This window comes from Macaca thibetana, chromosome 7 (genome assembly GCF_024542745.1).
Source record: "Macaca thibetana thibetana isolate TM-01 chromosome 7, ASM2454274v1, whole genome shotgun sequence".
In the NCBI taxonomy this organism is placed as follows: Eukaryota; Metazoa; Chordata; class Mammalia; order Primates; family Cercopithecidae; genus Macaca; species Macaca thibetana.
In genome coordinates, this window is record NC_065584.1 from 155,703,547 (window position 1) to 155,722,118 (window position 18,572).

Below are 18,572 nucleotides of genomic sequence, written 5' to 3' on the forward strand. Positions count from 1 at the left end.
TGCTTTCTGTTTGTAGTTTTTCTTCTAACAGTCAGTCCCCTTTTCTGCATATCTGCTGCAGTTTGCTGGAGGTCCACTCCAGACCCTGTTCACCTGAGTATCACCAGCAGAGGCTGCAGAACAGCAAAGATTGCTGCCTGCTCCTTCCTCTGGAAGCTTCATCCCAGAGGGGCATTGGCCTAATTCCAGCCAGCACTCCTCTGTATTAGGTGTCTGTTGGCCCCTGTTGAGAGGTTTCTCTCATTCAGGAGGCACGGGGGTCAGGGACCCCACTTGAGGAGGCAGTCTTTCCCTTAGCAGAGCTTGTGCACTGTGCTGGGAGAATCTCTCTTGTCAGGATCAGCCGCCCTCTTCAGAGCTGGCAGGCAGGAACGATTAAATCTGCTGAAGCTGTGCCCACAGCCACCCCTTCCCCAGGTGCTCTGTCCCAGGAAGATGGGGATTTTGTCTGTAAGCCCCTGAATGGGGCTGCTACCTTTCCTTCAGAGATGCCCTGCCCAGTGAGGTGGAATCTGGAGAAGCAGTCTGGCCAGAGTCACTTTGCCATGCCCAGCCTAGACCTCCCAGCCTCCTTAGCACTGTCAGGGGAAAACTACCAACTAAAACCTCAGTAATGGTGGACACCCCTCCCCCCACCAAGCTTGATCCTCCCAGGTCAACTTCAGCCTACTGTGCTTGCAGTGAGAATTTCAAGCCAGTGGTTCTTAGCCTGCTGGACTCTGTGGGAGTGGGACCCACTGAGTGAGACCACTTGGCTTCCTGGCTTCAGACCCCTTTCCAGGGGAGTGAACGGTTCTGTCTCACTGGGGTTCCAAGCGCCATTGGAGTATGAAAAAATACTCCTGCAGCTAGCTCAATGTCTTCCTAAGCAGCTCTCCAGTTTTGTGCTTGAAACTCAGGACCCTGGTGGTGTAGGCACATAAGGGAATCTCCTGATCAGCAGATTGCAAATTCATGGGAAAAGCGTAGTAACCCAGCTGGGTAGCACAGTCCCTTACAGCTTCCCTTGGCTCTGGGAGGGAGGTCCCTGGCTCCCTGGACTTCCCAGATGAAGTGATGCCCCACCCTGCTTCTGCTCACCCTCTGTGGGTTGGACCTACTGCCTAACCAGTCCCACTAACCAGTCCCAGTGAGATGAACTGGGTACCTTAGTTGGAAATGCAGAAATCACCTGCCTTCTGTGTTGGTCTAGCTGGGAGCTGCAGACTGGAGCTGTTCCTATTCGGCCCTCTTGGCTCCTTCTATTCTGTACTATTTCTTCCAAAACGATTCCAAACAATTGAAAAGGAGGGACTTCTCCCTGTCTCATTTTATGAGGCTATTATCATCCTGATACCAAAACCTGGCAGAGGTACAACAAAATAGAAAACTTCAGGCCAATATTCCTGATGAACATTAATACAAAAATCTTCAGTCAAATACTGGCAAACCAAATCAAGCATCACATCAAAAAGCTTATTCAACACCATCACTTTGGCTTCATCCCCGGGATGCAAGGTTGGTTCAGATAGGCAAATCAATAAACGTAATTCATCACATAAACAGAACTAAAGACCAAAACCACATGATTATCTCAATAGATGCAGAAAAGGCTTTTAATAAAATTCGACATCCCTTCATGTTAAAAACGCTCAATAAACCAAGCATTGATGGAACGTACCTCAAAATAATAGGAGTCATTTATGATAAACCCATAGCCAATATCATACTGAATGGTCAAAAGCTGGAAGTATTCTCCTTGAAAACCAGCACAAGATAAGGATGCCCTCTCTCACCACTCCTATTCAACATAGTATTGGAAGTTCTGGCCAGGGCAATCAGACAAGAGAAAGAAATAAAGCATATTCAAATAGGAAGAGAGGAAGTCAAACTGTCTCTGTTTGCAGATGACATGATCCTATATCTAGAAAACCCCATTGTCTCAGCTCAAAAGCTTCTTAAGCTGATAAGCAACTTTTCAGCAAAGTCTCAGCATACAAAATCAATATACAAAAATTACAAGCATTGCTACACACCAATATTAGATAAGCAGAGACCCAAATCATGAATGGACTCCCATTCACAATTGCTACAAAGAGAATAAAATACCTGGGAATACAGCTAACAAGGGAAGTGAAGGACTTCTTCAAGGAGAACTGCTTGTTCTCTCTTCAAGGAGAACTATAAACCACTGCTGAAGGAAATCAGAGAGGACACAAACAAATGGAAAAACATTCCATGCTCATGGATAAGAAGAATCAATATCATGAAAATGGCCATACTGGACAAAGTAATTTATAGATTCAATGCTACTTCCATTAAACTACCATTGACATTCTTCACAGAATTAGAAAAAACTACTTTAAAACTTGTAGGGCACCAAAAAAAAGTCCATATAGCCAAGACAATCCTAAGCAAAAGAACAAAGCTGGAGGCATCAAGCTACCTGACTTCAAACTATACTACAAGGCTACAGTAACCAAAACAGCATGGTACTGGTACCAAAATAGACATATACACCAATGGAACAGAATAGAAATCTCAGAAATAAGAACACACATCTACAACCATCTGATCTTCAACAAACTTTACAAAAACAAGCAATGGGGAAGGGATTCCCTATTTAATAAATTGTGCTGGGAAAAGTGGCTAGCCGTGTGCAGAACATTGAAACTGGACCCCTTCCTTACACCTTACACAAAAATTAACTCAAGATAAATTAAAGACTTAAATGTAAAACCCAAAACTATAAAAACCTTACAAGAAAATCTAGGCAGTACCATTCAGGGCATAGGCATGAGCAAAGATTTCATGATGAAAATGTCAAAAGTAATTGCAACAAAAGCAAAAATTGACAAATGGGATCTAAACAAATTAAAGAGCTTCTGCACAGCAAAAGAAACTATCATCAGAGCAAACAAGGCAACCTACAGAATGGGAGAAAATTTTTGCAAGCCACCCATCTGACAAAGGCCTAATATCCAGAATCTACAAGGAACTTAAACAAATTCACAAGAAAAAAAAAACCCCGTCAAAAAGTGGGCAAAGAACATGAACAGACACTTCTCAAAAGAGGACGTTTATGTGGCCAACAAACATATGAAAAAAAAGGTCAACATCACTGATTATTAGAGAAATGCAAATCGAAACCACAATGAAATGCTATTGCATGCCATTCAGAATGGCGATTATTAAAAAATCAAGACACGACAGATGCCGGTGAGGCTGTGGAGAAATAGGAACACTTTTTGACACTGTTAGTGGGAATGTAAGTTAGTTCAACCATTGTGGAGGACAGTGTGGTGATTCTTCGAAGACCTGGAACCAGAAATACAATTTGACCCAGAAATTCCATTAGTGGATATATACCCAAAGGAATATAAACCATTCTATTATAACATGTACATGTATGTTTGTTGCAAGACTATTCACAATAACAAAGACATGGAATCAACCCAAATGCCCATCAGCGATACACTGGATAAAGAAATTATGGTACATATATACCATGGAATACTATGCAATCATAAAAAGAAATGAGGTAATGTCCCTTGCAAGGACATGGATGGAGATGGAAGCCTTTAGCCTCAGCAAACTAACACAGGAAGAGACAACCAAACACCACATGTTCTCATTTATAAGTAGGAGCTGAACAATGAGAACATATGGTCACAGGGAGGGGAACACCACACATTGGGGCCTACCAGGGGGCAGGAGGAGGGAGAGCATCAGGATAAATAGCTAATGCATGTGGGACTTAATACCTAGTGATGGGTTGATAGGTGCAGCAAACCACCATGATACATGTTTCCCTGTGTAACAAAGCTGCACATCCTGCACAGGTATCCTGGAACTTAAAATAAAATAAATAGAAATAAAGATTTATATGTTATTCACATTTTTCTTTACAAAGGTGAGAAAATTATACTATGTAACTATCCTATAAGAGGAACCAATTAAGTAAATTGTGATATATATCACAGTTGATTTTTATTCAGGTATTAAAATTGTAATTTTTAATGATATAGAAAATACTTATATAGCATTAAGTGAAAACAGTATACAAAGTTGTATGTTTAGTACAATCTTAATTTTTCACAAAAATGTATAGAAAAAGTTTGCAAGGAAATATGTCAAATGTGAACATTATTATTACTTTTTTAAAGATCTTTTTTTTTTCTACTTTAAGTTCTGGGGTACGTGTGCAGAATGTACAGTTTTGTTACATAGGTATACATGTGCCATGGTGGTTTGCTCCACCCATCAATCCATCACCTACATTAGGTATTTCTCCTAATGGTATCCCTCCCCTAGCCCTCCACCCCCTGACAGGCGCCGGTGTGTGATGTTCCCCTCCCTATGTCCATGTGTTCTCATTGTTCAACTCCCACTTATGAGTGAGAACATGTGATGTTTGGTTTTCTGTTCCTGTGTTAGTTTGCTGAGAATGATGGTTTCCAGCTTCATCCATGTCCCTGCAAAGGACATGAACTCATTCTTTTTTATGGCTGCATAGTATTCCATGATGTATGTGTGCCACATTTTCTTTATCCAGCCTAAGATTGATGGGCATTTTGGTTCCAAGTCTTTGCCATTGTGAATACTGCTGCAATAAACATATGTATGCATGTGCCTTTATAGTAGAATGACTTATAATACTTTGGGTATATACCCAGTAATGATTGCTGGGTCAAATGGTATTTCTAGTTCTAGATCCTTGAGGAATTGCCACACTGTCTTCCACAATGGTTGAACTAATTTACACTCCTACCAACAGTGTAAAAGAACTTCTATTCTTCCACATCCTCTCCAGCATCTGTTGTTTCCTGACTTGTTAATGATCGCCACTCTAACTGGCGTGAGATGGTATCTCATGGTTTTGATTTGCATTTCTCTAATGACCAGTGATGATGAGCATTTTTTCATATGTCTTTTGGCTGCATAAATGTCTTCTTTTGAGAAGTGTTTGTTGTATCCTTTGCCCACTTTTTGATGGGGTTGTTTTTTTTTTCTTGTGAATTTGTTTAAGTTCTTTCTAGATTCTAGATAAGCCCTTTGTCAGATGGATAGGTTGCAAAAATGTTCTCCCATTCTGTAGGTTACCTGTTCAAATGTGAACATCATTAATTTATGAAAACTTATGGGTGGTTTTTATCCATTTCTTTATACTTTTCAAATTTGTACTTCCTAAAATCTCTAAAATGATTGTGTTATACTTTTAGATCAGAGAAAAATAAATTTTTAAAAAAGTTATATTCCTCTTCAGCCCTCAATCTTCAGTATACAGTTCACAGTATAGTAGTAGTATCATTTTGAGACACCCTAAGTGGTGGAAGCCAAAAATCCACCTTCATGAGGATGAATCATGGCTGATGGCTCTGTAAGTTATACTGTGATCACTGTATATGTTCCTCTTCATAATCAAATGAGGCTTCTTGTTTCAATATTTAACCTCCTACTAGAATCTTCCCATGATATGCTCACAATTGGAGGTTTTTGGTTTTTGGGTTATTTTGGTTTTGCCTAAACTTGAGCCAAGATCCCATTCCATTTTCTAGCTATGAGTAATATTACCAAACTGCATAATGGAATTATTAACCATTTGTGTGATTTATAAGTGGTAATTAGCATGTTTTATGGGACATAAAGACTTTGAAAGTTTGACCTACTATATCTTTTTGGGTTGTGTTGTGCTCTGTGATTAATTTTTGTATTGATTTTTATTAAAGGAGAGTGTTTTCCATTTTAGAAATGCTTGAGACATATTTTCATTGATGACTGGTAGTTATGGATAAAACAATTGGGATTGAATAGATTAATTAGTAGAAAGATTGGGGTACCAAACTGAACTCAAATAAATCATAAACTCAAACTCATTAAAATATATGTTCAAAAAAGTATATGTTCCCCTCTAAAGTCAACAAAAAATAGACATGTTTTAGTAAGTCTGATAAGTAACTCTCTAAATCTCTTTACTGTCTTTCTACAGGAAAAAGCAATTTCGGTATCTGCTAGAATCCAAAGGAAAAAAACCTGGTATTATCAACGAAGAAAATAATGACAGCAAAAGACTTGTAGGAGAAAACACAAATCGTGCTACATTAAATTATACTACGAGAGACTTTTACAATGAAAAGCTAGAGGTAAAACTACTGTTAATCTTTGCGATTTAATGCCAGGATATATCCCACATGCTTGGATTTGGGGGTTGTACATTTTACCCTCAGTTAAGATAACTTTTTTGTTTTGGAATATTTGTCAACCTTACGTTACAAAGCCGAGGACAGAAGGTACCCAGGCAATTAGGGAGAAATAGAGCCCTGAAATGAAGAAGAACCAAAGGTTTCAATATTGTTATTTCAGCAGAAGAAAAAAATGTTCAAAAGAAATCTGTACTGTAAATCTGTAGCAAAAATCTAGACCAAAGCAGAACCAAGGGTCCCAATCTGTGTAAGAAGTAGGTTATAGGCTTGCTGTAGGTACTTAGCCACGTCATGCCAGACCATCAGAGAACACAGCAGGACCTCCGTTTTTGTTCTCCTTCCTGGGGCCATTGATGTTTTAATTCATATCTTTCATTCTACACCATTTTCTTATAATTACTTAATCATTACAATTTCAACCTGTTCTATTCCTAATATAGCACTTAGCCAGGAAAATGGGAACTAAACCGTTATGTTTTATGTGGTCAGAGGTTCAGAGTGTTTTGTTTATGAGTCTTAAAAGATAAAATATAGCTGTATTGCAAAGAGGAAAGAGGCAGTTCTGGCAAATAGCACAGTGCAAATAAGGCATAGAAGTATAAAACATGTAAGGAGAGGGCCAGGAACTATAAGCAGGTCATCGTTGTGGAAGTTCAGAGATTGAGATAGACAGTGTTAAAAGATGAGACCAGAAAGATAGTAAGAGAACAATGCGAAAGAGATTGAACGTAATCCTTTGGCCAATAGGGGTTTCCCAGTGTTGCCAAAAGAAGAAAATGAAAGCCAAGGTGGCAGGATTATGTCTCCTTCTCTTCCTGAATACAGCTGGTTCTATGAGTGAAAAAATTAATATGTATATAGTTGTGTTTGGTATCTATGGGGGATTGGTTTCAGGACCTCCTGCAGATACCAAAATGCACAGATGCTCAAGTCCCTGATAAAAAATGACATAGTACATAGTATTTGCATGTAGCCAAGGCACATCCTCCCATATACTTTAAATCATTTCTAGATTACTTATAATACTACAATGCAAATGCCATGTAAATAGTTGTTATACCATATTGTTTAGGGAATAATGACAAGAAAAGTCTGTACAGATGTGATTTAAAAAAAAATTTTCAATCTGCAGTTGTTTGAATCCACAGATGCAGAACCCATGGATATGGAGGGCCAACTATATTTAGTAAATCTAAACATGCCAATTTACATTAAAGAAATTTAGTAAAACATCAAAGAGCTGCATTTAAACCAAGAACAGTTTCACAGTAAAATCTACCAACTCTTTAAGAAACAGAGAATTCTAATGATTTTAAAATTGTTTGAGAGTATTGAAAAAGAAGGAAAACTCTTCCATGTTTTCAATACAGACAGCATAACATTGATTCCAAAAATGCTAGCATTGCATAGGAAAAGAAAAGCCAAACCATACATTTTAAAATATTGGTGCAAAACTCTTTAAAATATTGTCAGCCAGAATACAGCAGAACATTAAATGAATAACAAACATTATACCCAAGAGTAGTTTATCCTAGAAAGGCAGGAAAAATTCAGTATTAGTGAATTAATAGATCTAATGTGAAAAATCATGATTATTTCTATAGACATTGAAAAGAAATTTCACACAATTCAATACCTATTCTTAATTTTGTAACTCAATCAATAGGATAAATGGAAATTGGATAGTAAGTGTTATGCTTGATGGGGAAACTCTGGAAACACTAGCATAAGTAGTAGGCAGAATTCTAACTAAGGTGGCCTCTGTGATCCCCACACCCCGGTATCCATACCTTGTATAGTCCCCTCCTATGGGTGTAGGTAAAACCCGTGTCTTGCCTTTAACCAGTGGAATATGGCAAGGGTAAAGGGGTTTTGCAGACATGATTAATATCGCTAATCAGTTGACTTTGAGTTAATGAAGAGGGAGATCATCCTGAGTGAGTCTGACTTAATCTGGCAAGTCCTTTAAAAGAGGATTCAAGCGACCGGGCGCGGTGGCTCACGCCTGTAATCCCAGCACTTTGGGAGGCCGAGGCGGGCGGATCACGAGGTCAGGAGATGGAGACCATCCTGGCTAACACGGTGAAACCCCGTCTCTACTAAAAATACAAAAAAATTAGCCAGACGTGGTGGCAGGCACCTGTAGTCCCAGCTACTTGGGAGGCTGAGGCAGGAGAACGGCGTGAATCTGGGAGGCGAAGCTTGCAGCCAGCCGAGATCGCACCACTGCGCTCCAGCCTGGGCAACAGAGTGAGACTCCTTCTCAAAAAAAAAAAAAAAAAAAAAAAAAGAGGATTCAGGCTTTCCCTGAAAGATTTTTCTGTTGGCCTTGAAGAAATAAGCCCCCATGTTTTGAGAGGCCCACATGGCAGGGAACTGCAAGAAGCTTTTAGGACCTGAGAACAGCCCCAGACCAGCAGCCAACAAGAAAACAGGGATTTCATTCCCACAGCTGCAAGGAACTGAATTCTGCCAACAACCACTTAGGCTTAGAAGAAGACTCTGAGCTTCAGAAATAAACACAACCTAGCCAACACCTTCATTTCAGCTTTATGAAGCCCTGAGCAGAATACCCAGCTAAGCCGTGCCTGGGTTCCTGAAACATGGAAACTGAGCTGATAGATGCACGTTCTTTTAAGCTGCCAAGTTTGAGGTAATTTGTTAGACAGGACTAGAATACCAATGCATCACTGAAGTAAGTATCAAGCAAGGATGCCTAATATCACTATTATATTTTTCTAAATACAGATAATACAATGAAACAAGAGAAGGAAATCAATGGTTACTTGAAAAGAAGGCAGTAAACTTATATTTGCAGATAATATTATTGAATACCTGGAAATCCCAAGAATATTAATTTAGAAATCATAAAAAGCTATAAGAAAATTCAGTAATGTAGCAGAAGTCAACAGCTTCCATATTACAAGTAATAAGCAGAAAGAAGATATAAGGAAAAACCGAACTCACAGTAGCAACACAGAAAGATAATGTATCTTACAATAACCTAATAATAAATATACAGGATCTATAAAAAGAAAACTTTTCAAACATTAGTGAAGCATACAAAAGATTTATACAAATGGAAAAACATACCATGTTTTGGATAAGAATCTCAAGCAAAATATGTCAATTTTCCTTAAGTTAACTTAAAAATTTCATTTAATCTCAATGAAAATGCCAAAAACTTTTTTGTTGAGGCTTTTTGACAAGTTGATACTATAGTACATGTGGAAAAATAAACATAATTAGCAACAAAAACTCCGAAAAAGAAGAACAATGAGAAGAAGGCTAGCACTATTAGATATTAAGGCATATTATAAATACCTACCAATTAAAACAGGGTGGTTGTAAAGAAATAGTCTAATGGGATAAATGATACTGACGAAATGGGATATTCAATCAGAAAAGCATATTGAACCCCTTCTTTGCACCATGCAACAAAAAATTAACTCCAGACCAAATAAAAACCCAAGTATTAAAAGCAAAAGTTTCAAGTTTTTATTTTAATAAGAAGAGAAAATCTTTATGATCTTGATTGGGTTGGCTATGATTTTTTAACACCATAGATGCACAAACCATAAAGGAAAATGTTTTGGTAAATTGGACAGTCATCCAAGGTGATTGTGGTTTTTTTCTCTACATTGCCCAGTCTGTCCCTGAACTCCTGGGCACAATAAATCCTCCTACCTCATCCTTCCAAGTAGCTGAAACTACAGGCATGCAGATTTTTAAAAATGGATAGCTTCAGTGCAGTCATGTAAGCCTTGTTTCCCATTTATAAAATGGAGATATGGATTAAATCCTAATACAAGTACCATTATAGTTAAAATTGCTCTGTAACAAACCCCACTGTTGACCTTTTTCCCAAACCATCTTGATAACAACAAAATTGTAGTTTAATGAAATAATATAAACCATATTGTATAGAGTTTATCTCATCAGGATTGAACCTGTAAAATACTTGCTTTATGAATCCCACAGGGATATTGTGAGACAAAAAGAGATGAGTATATGAAAGCATTTGGGAATGGAAAAAGCATTACCCAAGGAGCAACAACTCCTTGACGGGTCAGGGCAAGAGAGGAAGTAAAGACAGGGAATGTTGACTCCTGCTTTGAGAAATTTTAAACAGGAAAGAAGGAATCTGAAGCCCCAAAATATTTGGAAAGAAACACTAATCTAACAATCAGGAGATGTGGATTTGAGCCCCTGATTCTACTTCTGAGTACTTGAAAGACCTTGCTCAAGTCCCTTAATCACTCTCTCGACTCACAGCCTAGCATTCCTTCACTTATACCACGCTCCTTACATCTTGAAAAATATTTAAATCACTGCAGCAGAAAGTGCTCAGTTTCTCTTCCATACATCCTGAGTTGTTGAGAAAATTAATTGAGGTAAGTTCTTCCAAATCAGGTTAAGCAGACCTTTTCATTATGCATGTCATAAATCTGTTGCTTGGTAGTTGTCCATCTATTCTCCTGACTCATCTAAAAAAGATTTAAGATGGACATAGAATCATAGTGCCAAAAGGGACTTTAAAGAATGTAATCCTATTCTTAGATGAGGAAAACTGGAAACTCAGATGAGTTACTGAGGGTCATGTTGAATTATTGACTGAGCCACCTCTGGAATGGAGTCCTGATTCTGACCTTGGACACGTTCACAATATATCATGGTGCTTTCTCAAGTTTTCTTGACCATCCCATTGCAAAGGGCTCTCTCTTTTCTGAGCACTGTTCGTAATTTGCTGTCTGAACATTTTACTCAGCATGTATCTACTGTTTTATGTTTTTAGTTAACTTTTTATATGTGCAGGCCATCTCCCAACTAGACTGTAAGTTCTTCAAGGGCTAGATTAGAGAGTTTTCTCTACGGAAGTATTAATAGAAGATGCTTAATCCTGAGCAGATCTCTTAATCTCTATAGACCTTCTTTCCCATTTATAAAATGGAGATATGGATTAAATCCCAATACAAGTACCATTGTAGTTAAAATTGCTCTATAACAAACCCCACTGTTGACCTTCTTTTTCCCAAACCATCTTCATAACAACAAAATTGTAGTTTAATGAAATAATATAAACAATATTGTATAGAGTTTATCTCATCAGGATTGAACTTGTAAAATACTTGCTTTATGAATCCCACAGGGATATTGTGAGACAAAAAGAGATGAGTATATGAAAGCATTTGGGAATGGAAAAAGCATTACCCAAGGAGCAACAACTCCTTGACAGGTCAGGGCAAGAGAGGTGTCTCTAACATGCTTTCAATGGGATCATCCTGGACAGGCTGAGTGAGTTGTCCTGGCAGACACCTGATGAGTTATAGGGTATATTGTAAGGAGATGCAGAATAATTGGCTTGGAGGAGAAGAGAAATGATGAAGTAAAAATGCTTTCAAACACAGTTACTAAATTAAGGATTATTATAGAAGATACAATTCTGTATCAACATGTTCCTAGAGAAACAATGGAAGTAACTATAGCAGAAAATTTTAAAGCACTGTAAATTATACTGTGCCAGTTATGACGAATTATTTTCATTTGTATAATATGTAAATGATTTAACAAAATATATCATTTACTTGTTTTAATTTTTGTTATCCTAAATTATTATAAAAAATCTTCCAATCTTAACTAGAATTTTATCTTTTTAAATTCAAAATTCTATTTTAAGCAATTTAGAAATCTGTAAAAGAAGCATTCACTAAATGTGCTCTATGCCTTCTACTTGTAAATGCATTGCTTGTAAAATATTGCTCTAAAATGAGCAAACTAAAATGTTGCTGATCTCTAGTGATTCACACTTGTCCTTCTTTGTAAGAGTTCCTCTGTAGTCCAGATTTACTGAGTGCTAAAAGGGAGCAGCTACATTCTGTTCTCATCAACAAGCTAACTTAGTATATATAGGTGGCTAAGGTTCAGATTGTAGTATTTCAGAGTGAGAGAAGTTCATCAGAGAAGAGGCCAGCTGGAACCATTTGTTGCTTATCACACATCAAAATCTGTACATACTTCTGTGATTGGTCAATCTATGACTTATTGTTTTAGTACATGACTATATCAAATCAGCATGTTGACCCATGAATGATGATTACTTAGAGGTGCCTTATATGTCATAAGAAAATTCTTAAAATATGCCTCTGTTAAGGAAAGTTAGTGCAATTTGGACTTATTATTAACTTACATTAATCAGGAATTTAAAACATATTTTGTTTTAAAAATCATAAGCATTTGGGCCAGGTGCGGTGGCTCATGCCTATAATCCCAGCTCTTTAGGAGGCTGAGGTGGGTGGATTTCTTGAGTTCAAGAGTTTGAGACCAGCCTAGGCAACATGGCAAAGCCATGTCTCTACAAAAAAATACAAAAATTAGCTGGGTGTGGTGGTGCACGCCTGTGGTCACAACTGCTCAAGAAGGTGAGGTGGTAGGGTCGCTTGAGCCTGGGAGGCAGAGGTTGCAGTGAGCAGAGATCATGCCACTACACTTTAGCCTGGGCATCAGAGTGAGACCCTGTCTCCAAAAAATAAATTAAGTTACATTAAATTAAATTAAATTTAAAAATCATAAGCATTGGGAAAAAGAAGAAACATATTAAAAAGGAGGAAAACATACTAATGTTCTCAGAACTCAGAAACAATCTTTCTTTCTTCCTTCCCTCCTTCCTTCCTTCCTTTCCTTCCTTCCTTCCTTCCTTTCTCTCTCTCTCTCTCTCTCTCTCTCTCTCTCTTTCTTTTTGAGACGGAGTCTCACTCGCCCAGGCTGGAGTGCAGTGGCGCGATCTTGGCTCACTGCAAGCTCTGCCTCTTGGGTTCACTCCATTTCCTGCCTCAGCCTCCTGAGTAGCTAGGACTACAGTCACCTACCACCACACCTGGCTAATTTTTTCTGTTTTTTTTTTTTTTAGTAGAGATGGGGTTTCACCGTGTTAACCAGGATGGTCTCAATCTCCAGACCTCGTGATCCACCCGCCTCAGCCTCCCAAAGTGCTGGGATTACAGGCGTGAGCCAAGAACTCAGAAACAATCTTAATGAGACTTCAATATATTTCCTTCAATAGTTTTTATGCATTCTTTTCTAACTTTTTAATAAAAACTTCAAACATACAGCAAAGTTGAAAGAATTTTACAATAAACATCCATACATCCAAAACCTACACTCAACTATTAGCATCGTACTATACAGTGTACTTACTTTATCACATATCTATGTATCTATCCCTCCATCAGTCTACCTTGGGATTTTTTAAATTCATTTCACAGTGATTGCAGACATTAGTGTGCTTCTGCCTAAATAATTTAGCGTGCATTTCATTAATTGGAATTCAGTATTCTATAGAGTATTTTTCTTTGTAAATTTTACCATTTAGAGGTAAAACTTACATAGTGAAATGTAAATCTTAGGTGTACAATTGCTGAGTTTTGACAAATCATACATTCCTATAACCCAAACCCTATCAGAACATTTTTATTTTTTTCACATATCATTATGATGTAAGCATTTTTTCTTATTATGAATCTTTCTTATTTTTATTTTATTTTACTTTTAAATATTTTATCTTTTAGATACGGGGTACAGTGCAGATTTGTTACATGAGAGTATTGTGTGACACTGGGTTTTGGAGTATGAATCCTGTCACCCTAGTAATGAGCAGAGTACCAGATACGTAGTTATTTAACCCACACCCCTACTAGCGTCTATATTGTTCCCATATTTATGTTGTTCCTGTCTTCCATGTGTGCTCAGTGCTTAGCTCCCACTTATAAGTGAGAACATGCAACTTAGTTTTCTGTTTCTGCATTAATTTGCTTAAGGTTATGGCCTCCAGTTCCATCTATATTGCTGCAAAGGACAGGATTTCACTCTTTGTTATGGCTATGTAGTTAGTATTCCATTGTGTATATATACTATATTCTGTTTATCCAGTCTACCATTGATGGGCACCTGGGTTGATTCCATGTCTTTGCTATTGTGAATAGTGCAGCAGAGAACATACGAGTGCATGTGTCTTTTTGGTAGAATGATTTATTTTCTTTGTAGTATATACCCAGTAATGGGATTGTTGGGCCAAATGGTAGCTCTGTTTTAAGTTATTTAAGAATCGCCAGACTGCTTTCCACAGTGGCTAGACTAATTTAATTATATTCCCACCAGCAGTGTATGAGAGTTCCTTTTTCTCCACAGCCTTGCTAGCATCTGTTGTCTTTTCACTTTTTAGTAATAGCCATTCTGACTGGTGTGAGGTGGTATCTCACTGTGGTTTTGATTTGCATTTCTCTGATGATTAGTGATGCTGAGCACTTTTTCGTATCCTTGTTGGCCACTTGTATGTCTTCCTTTGAGAAGTATCTGTTCATGTCCTTTGCCCATTTTTTAAATGGGGTTATTTGGTTTTTGCTTGGTGATTTAAATTCCCTATAGATTCTGGATATTAAGCCTTTGTCAGATACATAGTTTGCAAATATCTTCTCCCATTCTGTAGGTTGTCTGTTTGCTCTCTTGATAGTTTCTTTTGCTGTGCAAAAGCTCTTTAGTTTAATTAAGTCCCATTTGTCCATTTTTGTTTTTGTTGCAATTACTTTTGGGGACTTAGCCAAAAATTCTTTGCCAAGGCCAATATCGAGAAGAGTTTTCCAGAATTTTTATAGTTTGAAGTCTTACATTTAAATTTTTAATCCCTTTTAATTTTTGTATATGGTGAAAGATAGGAAAGGTCCAGCTTCAGTCTTCTGCATATAGCTAGCCAGTTATCTCAGCACCATTTATGGAATAGGGAGTCCTTTCCCCATTGCTCGTTTTTGTCAGCCTTGTTGAAGATCGGATGGTTTTTGGTGTGCAGCTTTATTTCTGAGTTTTCTATTCTGTTCCATTGGTCTATGTGTCTGTTTTTTACCAGTACCAAGCTGTTTTGGTTACTGTGGCTTAATAGTATAGTTTGAAGTCAGGTAGCATAATGCCTCTGGCTTTGATTTTTTTTTTTTTTGCTTAGGATTGCTTTGGCTATTTGGGCTCTTTTTTGGTTCCATATGAATTTTAGAATTTTTCTCTAATTCTGTGAAGAATGACATTGGGAATTTGATATGAATAGCATTGAACTGTAAATTGCTTTGGGCAATATGGCCATTTTTATGATATTGATTCTTCTAATCCATCAGCAGGGAATGTTTTTCCATTTATTTGTATCATCTCTGATTTCTTTCAGCAGTGTTTTGTAGTTCTCCTTGTAGAGATCTTTCACCTTCTTAGTTAGCTGTATTCCTAGGTATTTCATTGTCTTTGTGGCTATTGTAAGTGGGATTGTGTTCTTGATTTCACTCTCAGCCTGGATGTTGTTGGTGTATAGAAACGCTACTGAATTTTGTACATTGATTTTATATCCTGAAGCTTTACTAAAATTGTTTCAATTCAAGAGCCTTTTGGCAGAGTCTTTAGGATTTTCTAGGTATAGAAATTATATTGTCAGCAAAGAGAGATAGTTTGACTTCTTTTCCTATTTAGATGCTTTTTAATTTCTTTCTCTTGCCTGACCGTTCTGGCTAGGACTTCCTAGAAATCTTCGTAGGTATAATTTTAATGACAATATCTGCGATTTTTAGAATTTTGTTGGTTTGTTTTGTTTTGTTTTTTGAGACAGAGTCTTGCTCTGTCACCCAGGTGGAGTGCAGTGGCATGACCTCAGCTCACTGCAACCTCCGTCTCCTAGGTTCAAGCAGTTCTCCTGCCTCAGCCTCCCGTGTAGCTGGGACTACAGGCGTGTGCCGCAACCCTAGCTAATTTTTATGTTTTTAGTAGAGATGGGGTTTCACCATGCTGGCCAGGCTAGTCTCGAACTCCTGACCTCAAGTGATCCACCCGCCTTGGCCTCCCAAAGTGCTAGGATTACAGGTGTGAGCCACTGCCCCGGGCCAAATTTTTTTTCTTTTTTTTTTTTAGAAACAGGGTCTCACTCTGTTACTCAAGCTGGAGTGCAATGGCATGATCATAGCTGAAACTATAGCCTTGAACTCCTGGGCTCAAATGATTCTCCCACCTCAGCCTCCCAAGTACCTGGAACTGTAGGCATGTGCTATTACACCTGGCTAAATTTTTTATTCTTGTTTTTCTGTAAAGATGGAGTCTCACTATGTTGCCCAGGCTGGTCTTGAGTTCTTGGCCTTAAGCGATCCTCCTGCCTTGGCCTCCCAAAGTGCTGGGATTACAGATGTGAGCTACCATGCCTGGCCTATGATATTTTAAATTTAACTCATTTAATTTATCTTGAAATTATTTTGGTGTTTTGACTTGACTTGGAGATTTAAATGGATCCTTTTCCAAGTAGTTAAATCTATTGTCTCGTTGATATTTATTACTTTCCTTCTTCATTGATGTGCATTACTTCCCTTATAATTCTGATTATCTGATGTGTTACATTGATTCTTCCATATATATTATACTTTCCATGATCATGCCTTGATGCTGTCCAGAAGTATCAATAGCCAAAATAAATGTTAAACTCTTGCATTAAACAAAATCACTTTGTTTTAGCCTCTGTGATGAAATTGGGGCACAATGCTCAAATATCCTCTGGCCCCAAAATTCCTCTGTTGTGTTTAGAACCAGGTTTTTCATTTGCACACTGCCAGACCCAGAAGTTGAGTGGGAGACCTGTTTCTTTAGAAGGCAATGTACTGGATCCCAGGTTTATATATGTTTACTCTTCCTCCTTGTACACTTTCCCCCAACTTTCTCCAAATGGTCAAGGCTGCATAAGTCAGTGTAGTGTACCATTTTATGCTTTTCCGTAATAGAGGGTAAATTCAGAGTATAGGTACTTAAAGTATTACATAGATATTAACTAATATCATACCAATTGAAATTATCACTATCTGTATCCTGATACATTTACCACAGGAATCTGTGAGTCTGCATTCAGCTGACTTGTATGAGCTAAATGACCTGAACTGAGATAGGAGAAATAGTAGTTATGGTTCAACAATTCCAGTAAAGAAACACATTTTCTAGCAGAGCTGTCCAACAGAGGTAGGAGTAGACTGAGAAGGACTGAGGCCCTTGTTGTTATCTTTACTCAAGCAGAACTCTGTGTCAGCAGTGACTAGGAAAGAATTCCTGCTCTGAGGAGTAGGTGGGGGAGGGATGGGGGTCAGAATAAATTATTTCCATTTTTTGTGGTTCAGCTAATTGTTGCTTTGACTTTTGGATTAGTTATGATTTAATGCAAAACTTTCTTTTTTTTAAACAGGAAATAAAGGAAAAGAAGAAATTCTGTAAAACGTATATAGAAGACCTTGTGAAGGAAGCCACAGAAATCAACATGAAAAATGAGGCTTTGCAGAAGCTTTGGCCACAGATGTTCATTGAGCTTGTTAGGGATGCAGTTATAGAAATTCGCAATAAAAATTCCTATATGAAGCTCTGCCTACAGCAGATAACAGACCAAAAATAAAGATGGCCTTTAGGTACAGTTGATTTTGGCAGTTTTATTTTTTGAAAGTTGAAAATTTGCAGGTTATACATGTTAAAACAACAACACTATCCTATAAACTAGAAAGACTAGTATTAAAGCATTATTGCCCACTGTTCTCATAGCTAAAAGTTAAGAAGGAAAGGAGAAAGGAAGGATTAATTTCCTGTATGTGATGACCAAACAACCTCTGGGAGCTAAGCAGTTTTCAGAGCTGGCGTGGCACTGCATCCTTGGTTCTTGCTTTGATTGGTGCCCTGCTACAGCCCAAAGCACGTAGTATTTGCTGATGATTCAGCATGAGCTACATCTACCTACTTTTAGCTGATAATTTTCAGTTATTTCCCTTTTTATTTTATGTCATGATTTCAAAACCAAAAATATGTTCTTTTTATGAGTGAAGAATAAACTTACTAATAAATTAGTAAAAATAAAGTATGTTTGCCTCAATTCAGTCAGAATTGTCATATTTATTATATGTTCCTCTTTAGTTAGGTACGGTCCCTGCTGTTCACCTATATGGAGGATGACCCATTCTTCTAGGGATGCATTCTCAGGGAACCACAGGAGGTCCTGGGAATCACTATGGACAGAAAATATGAAAATGAGTCAAAACTGGGATAGGAAGAAAATGTTTTGTCTTAGGAGATCCTGAGTGATTGTAAAATGCTGTTACAAATCAGTAAGTCTGCTTCTCTGCAAGGTGTTTTCTTCCATTATTAGCTCTCAGGGGCTCTTAATAGACATGCATGTGTACCTGTGCCTCAGAAGTATTAGGGATGCATGAGTGAAGGGTTCTAATTTTTAAAATTTCATTTGAAGATCAAATTCATGCTGGTGAGAAGGGTAGTAGGAGCCTATTACCATAGCTAGAGATTATGCCACTTCAGAAAAACAATCTTAATAAATAAACTGAATTCTTCAGTTTG

At 37.8% G+C, this 18,572-nt stretch overlaps 1 protein-coding gene across 5 annotated transcripts in view; it reads left to right on the forward strand.

Annotated features, from left to right (window-relative positions):
- The window catches only part of LRRC49 (leucine rich repeat containing 49), a 168,754-nt gene extending 151,106 nt beyond the window's left edge, over window positions 1–17,648 (forward strand). For all 5 annotated transcript variants that reach the window (XM_050796297.1, XM_050796298.1, XM_050796300.1 and 2 more), the window contains 2 exons: window positions 5,969–6,122; window positions 17,422–17,648. In XM_050796297.1, the coding sequence (XP_050652254.1) occupies window positions 5,969–6,122; window positions 17,422–17,625 (358 nt within the window). In that variant the 3' untranslated portion in view covers window positions 17,626–17,648. The remainder of the gene's footprint in view (window positions 1–5,968; window positions 6,123–17,421) is intronic.
- Window positions 17,649–18,572: the final 924 nt, after the last annotated feature.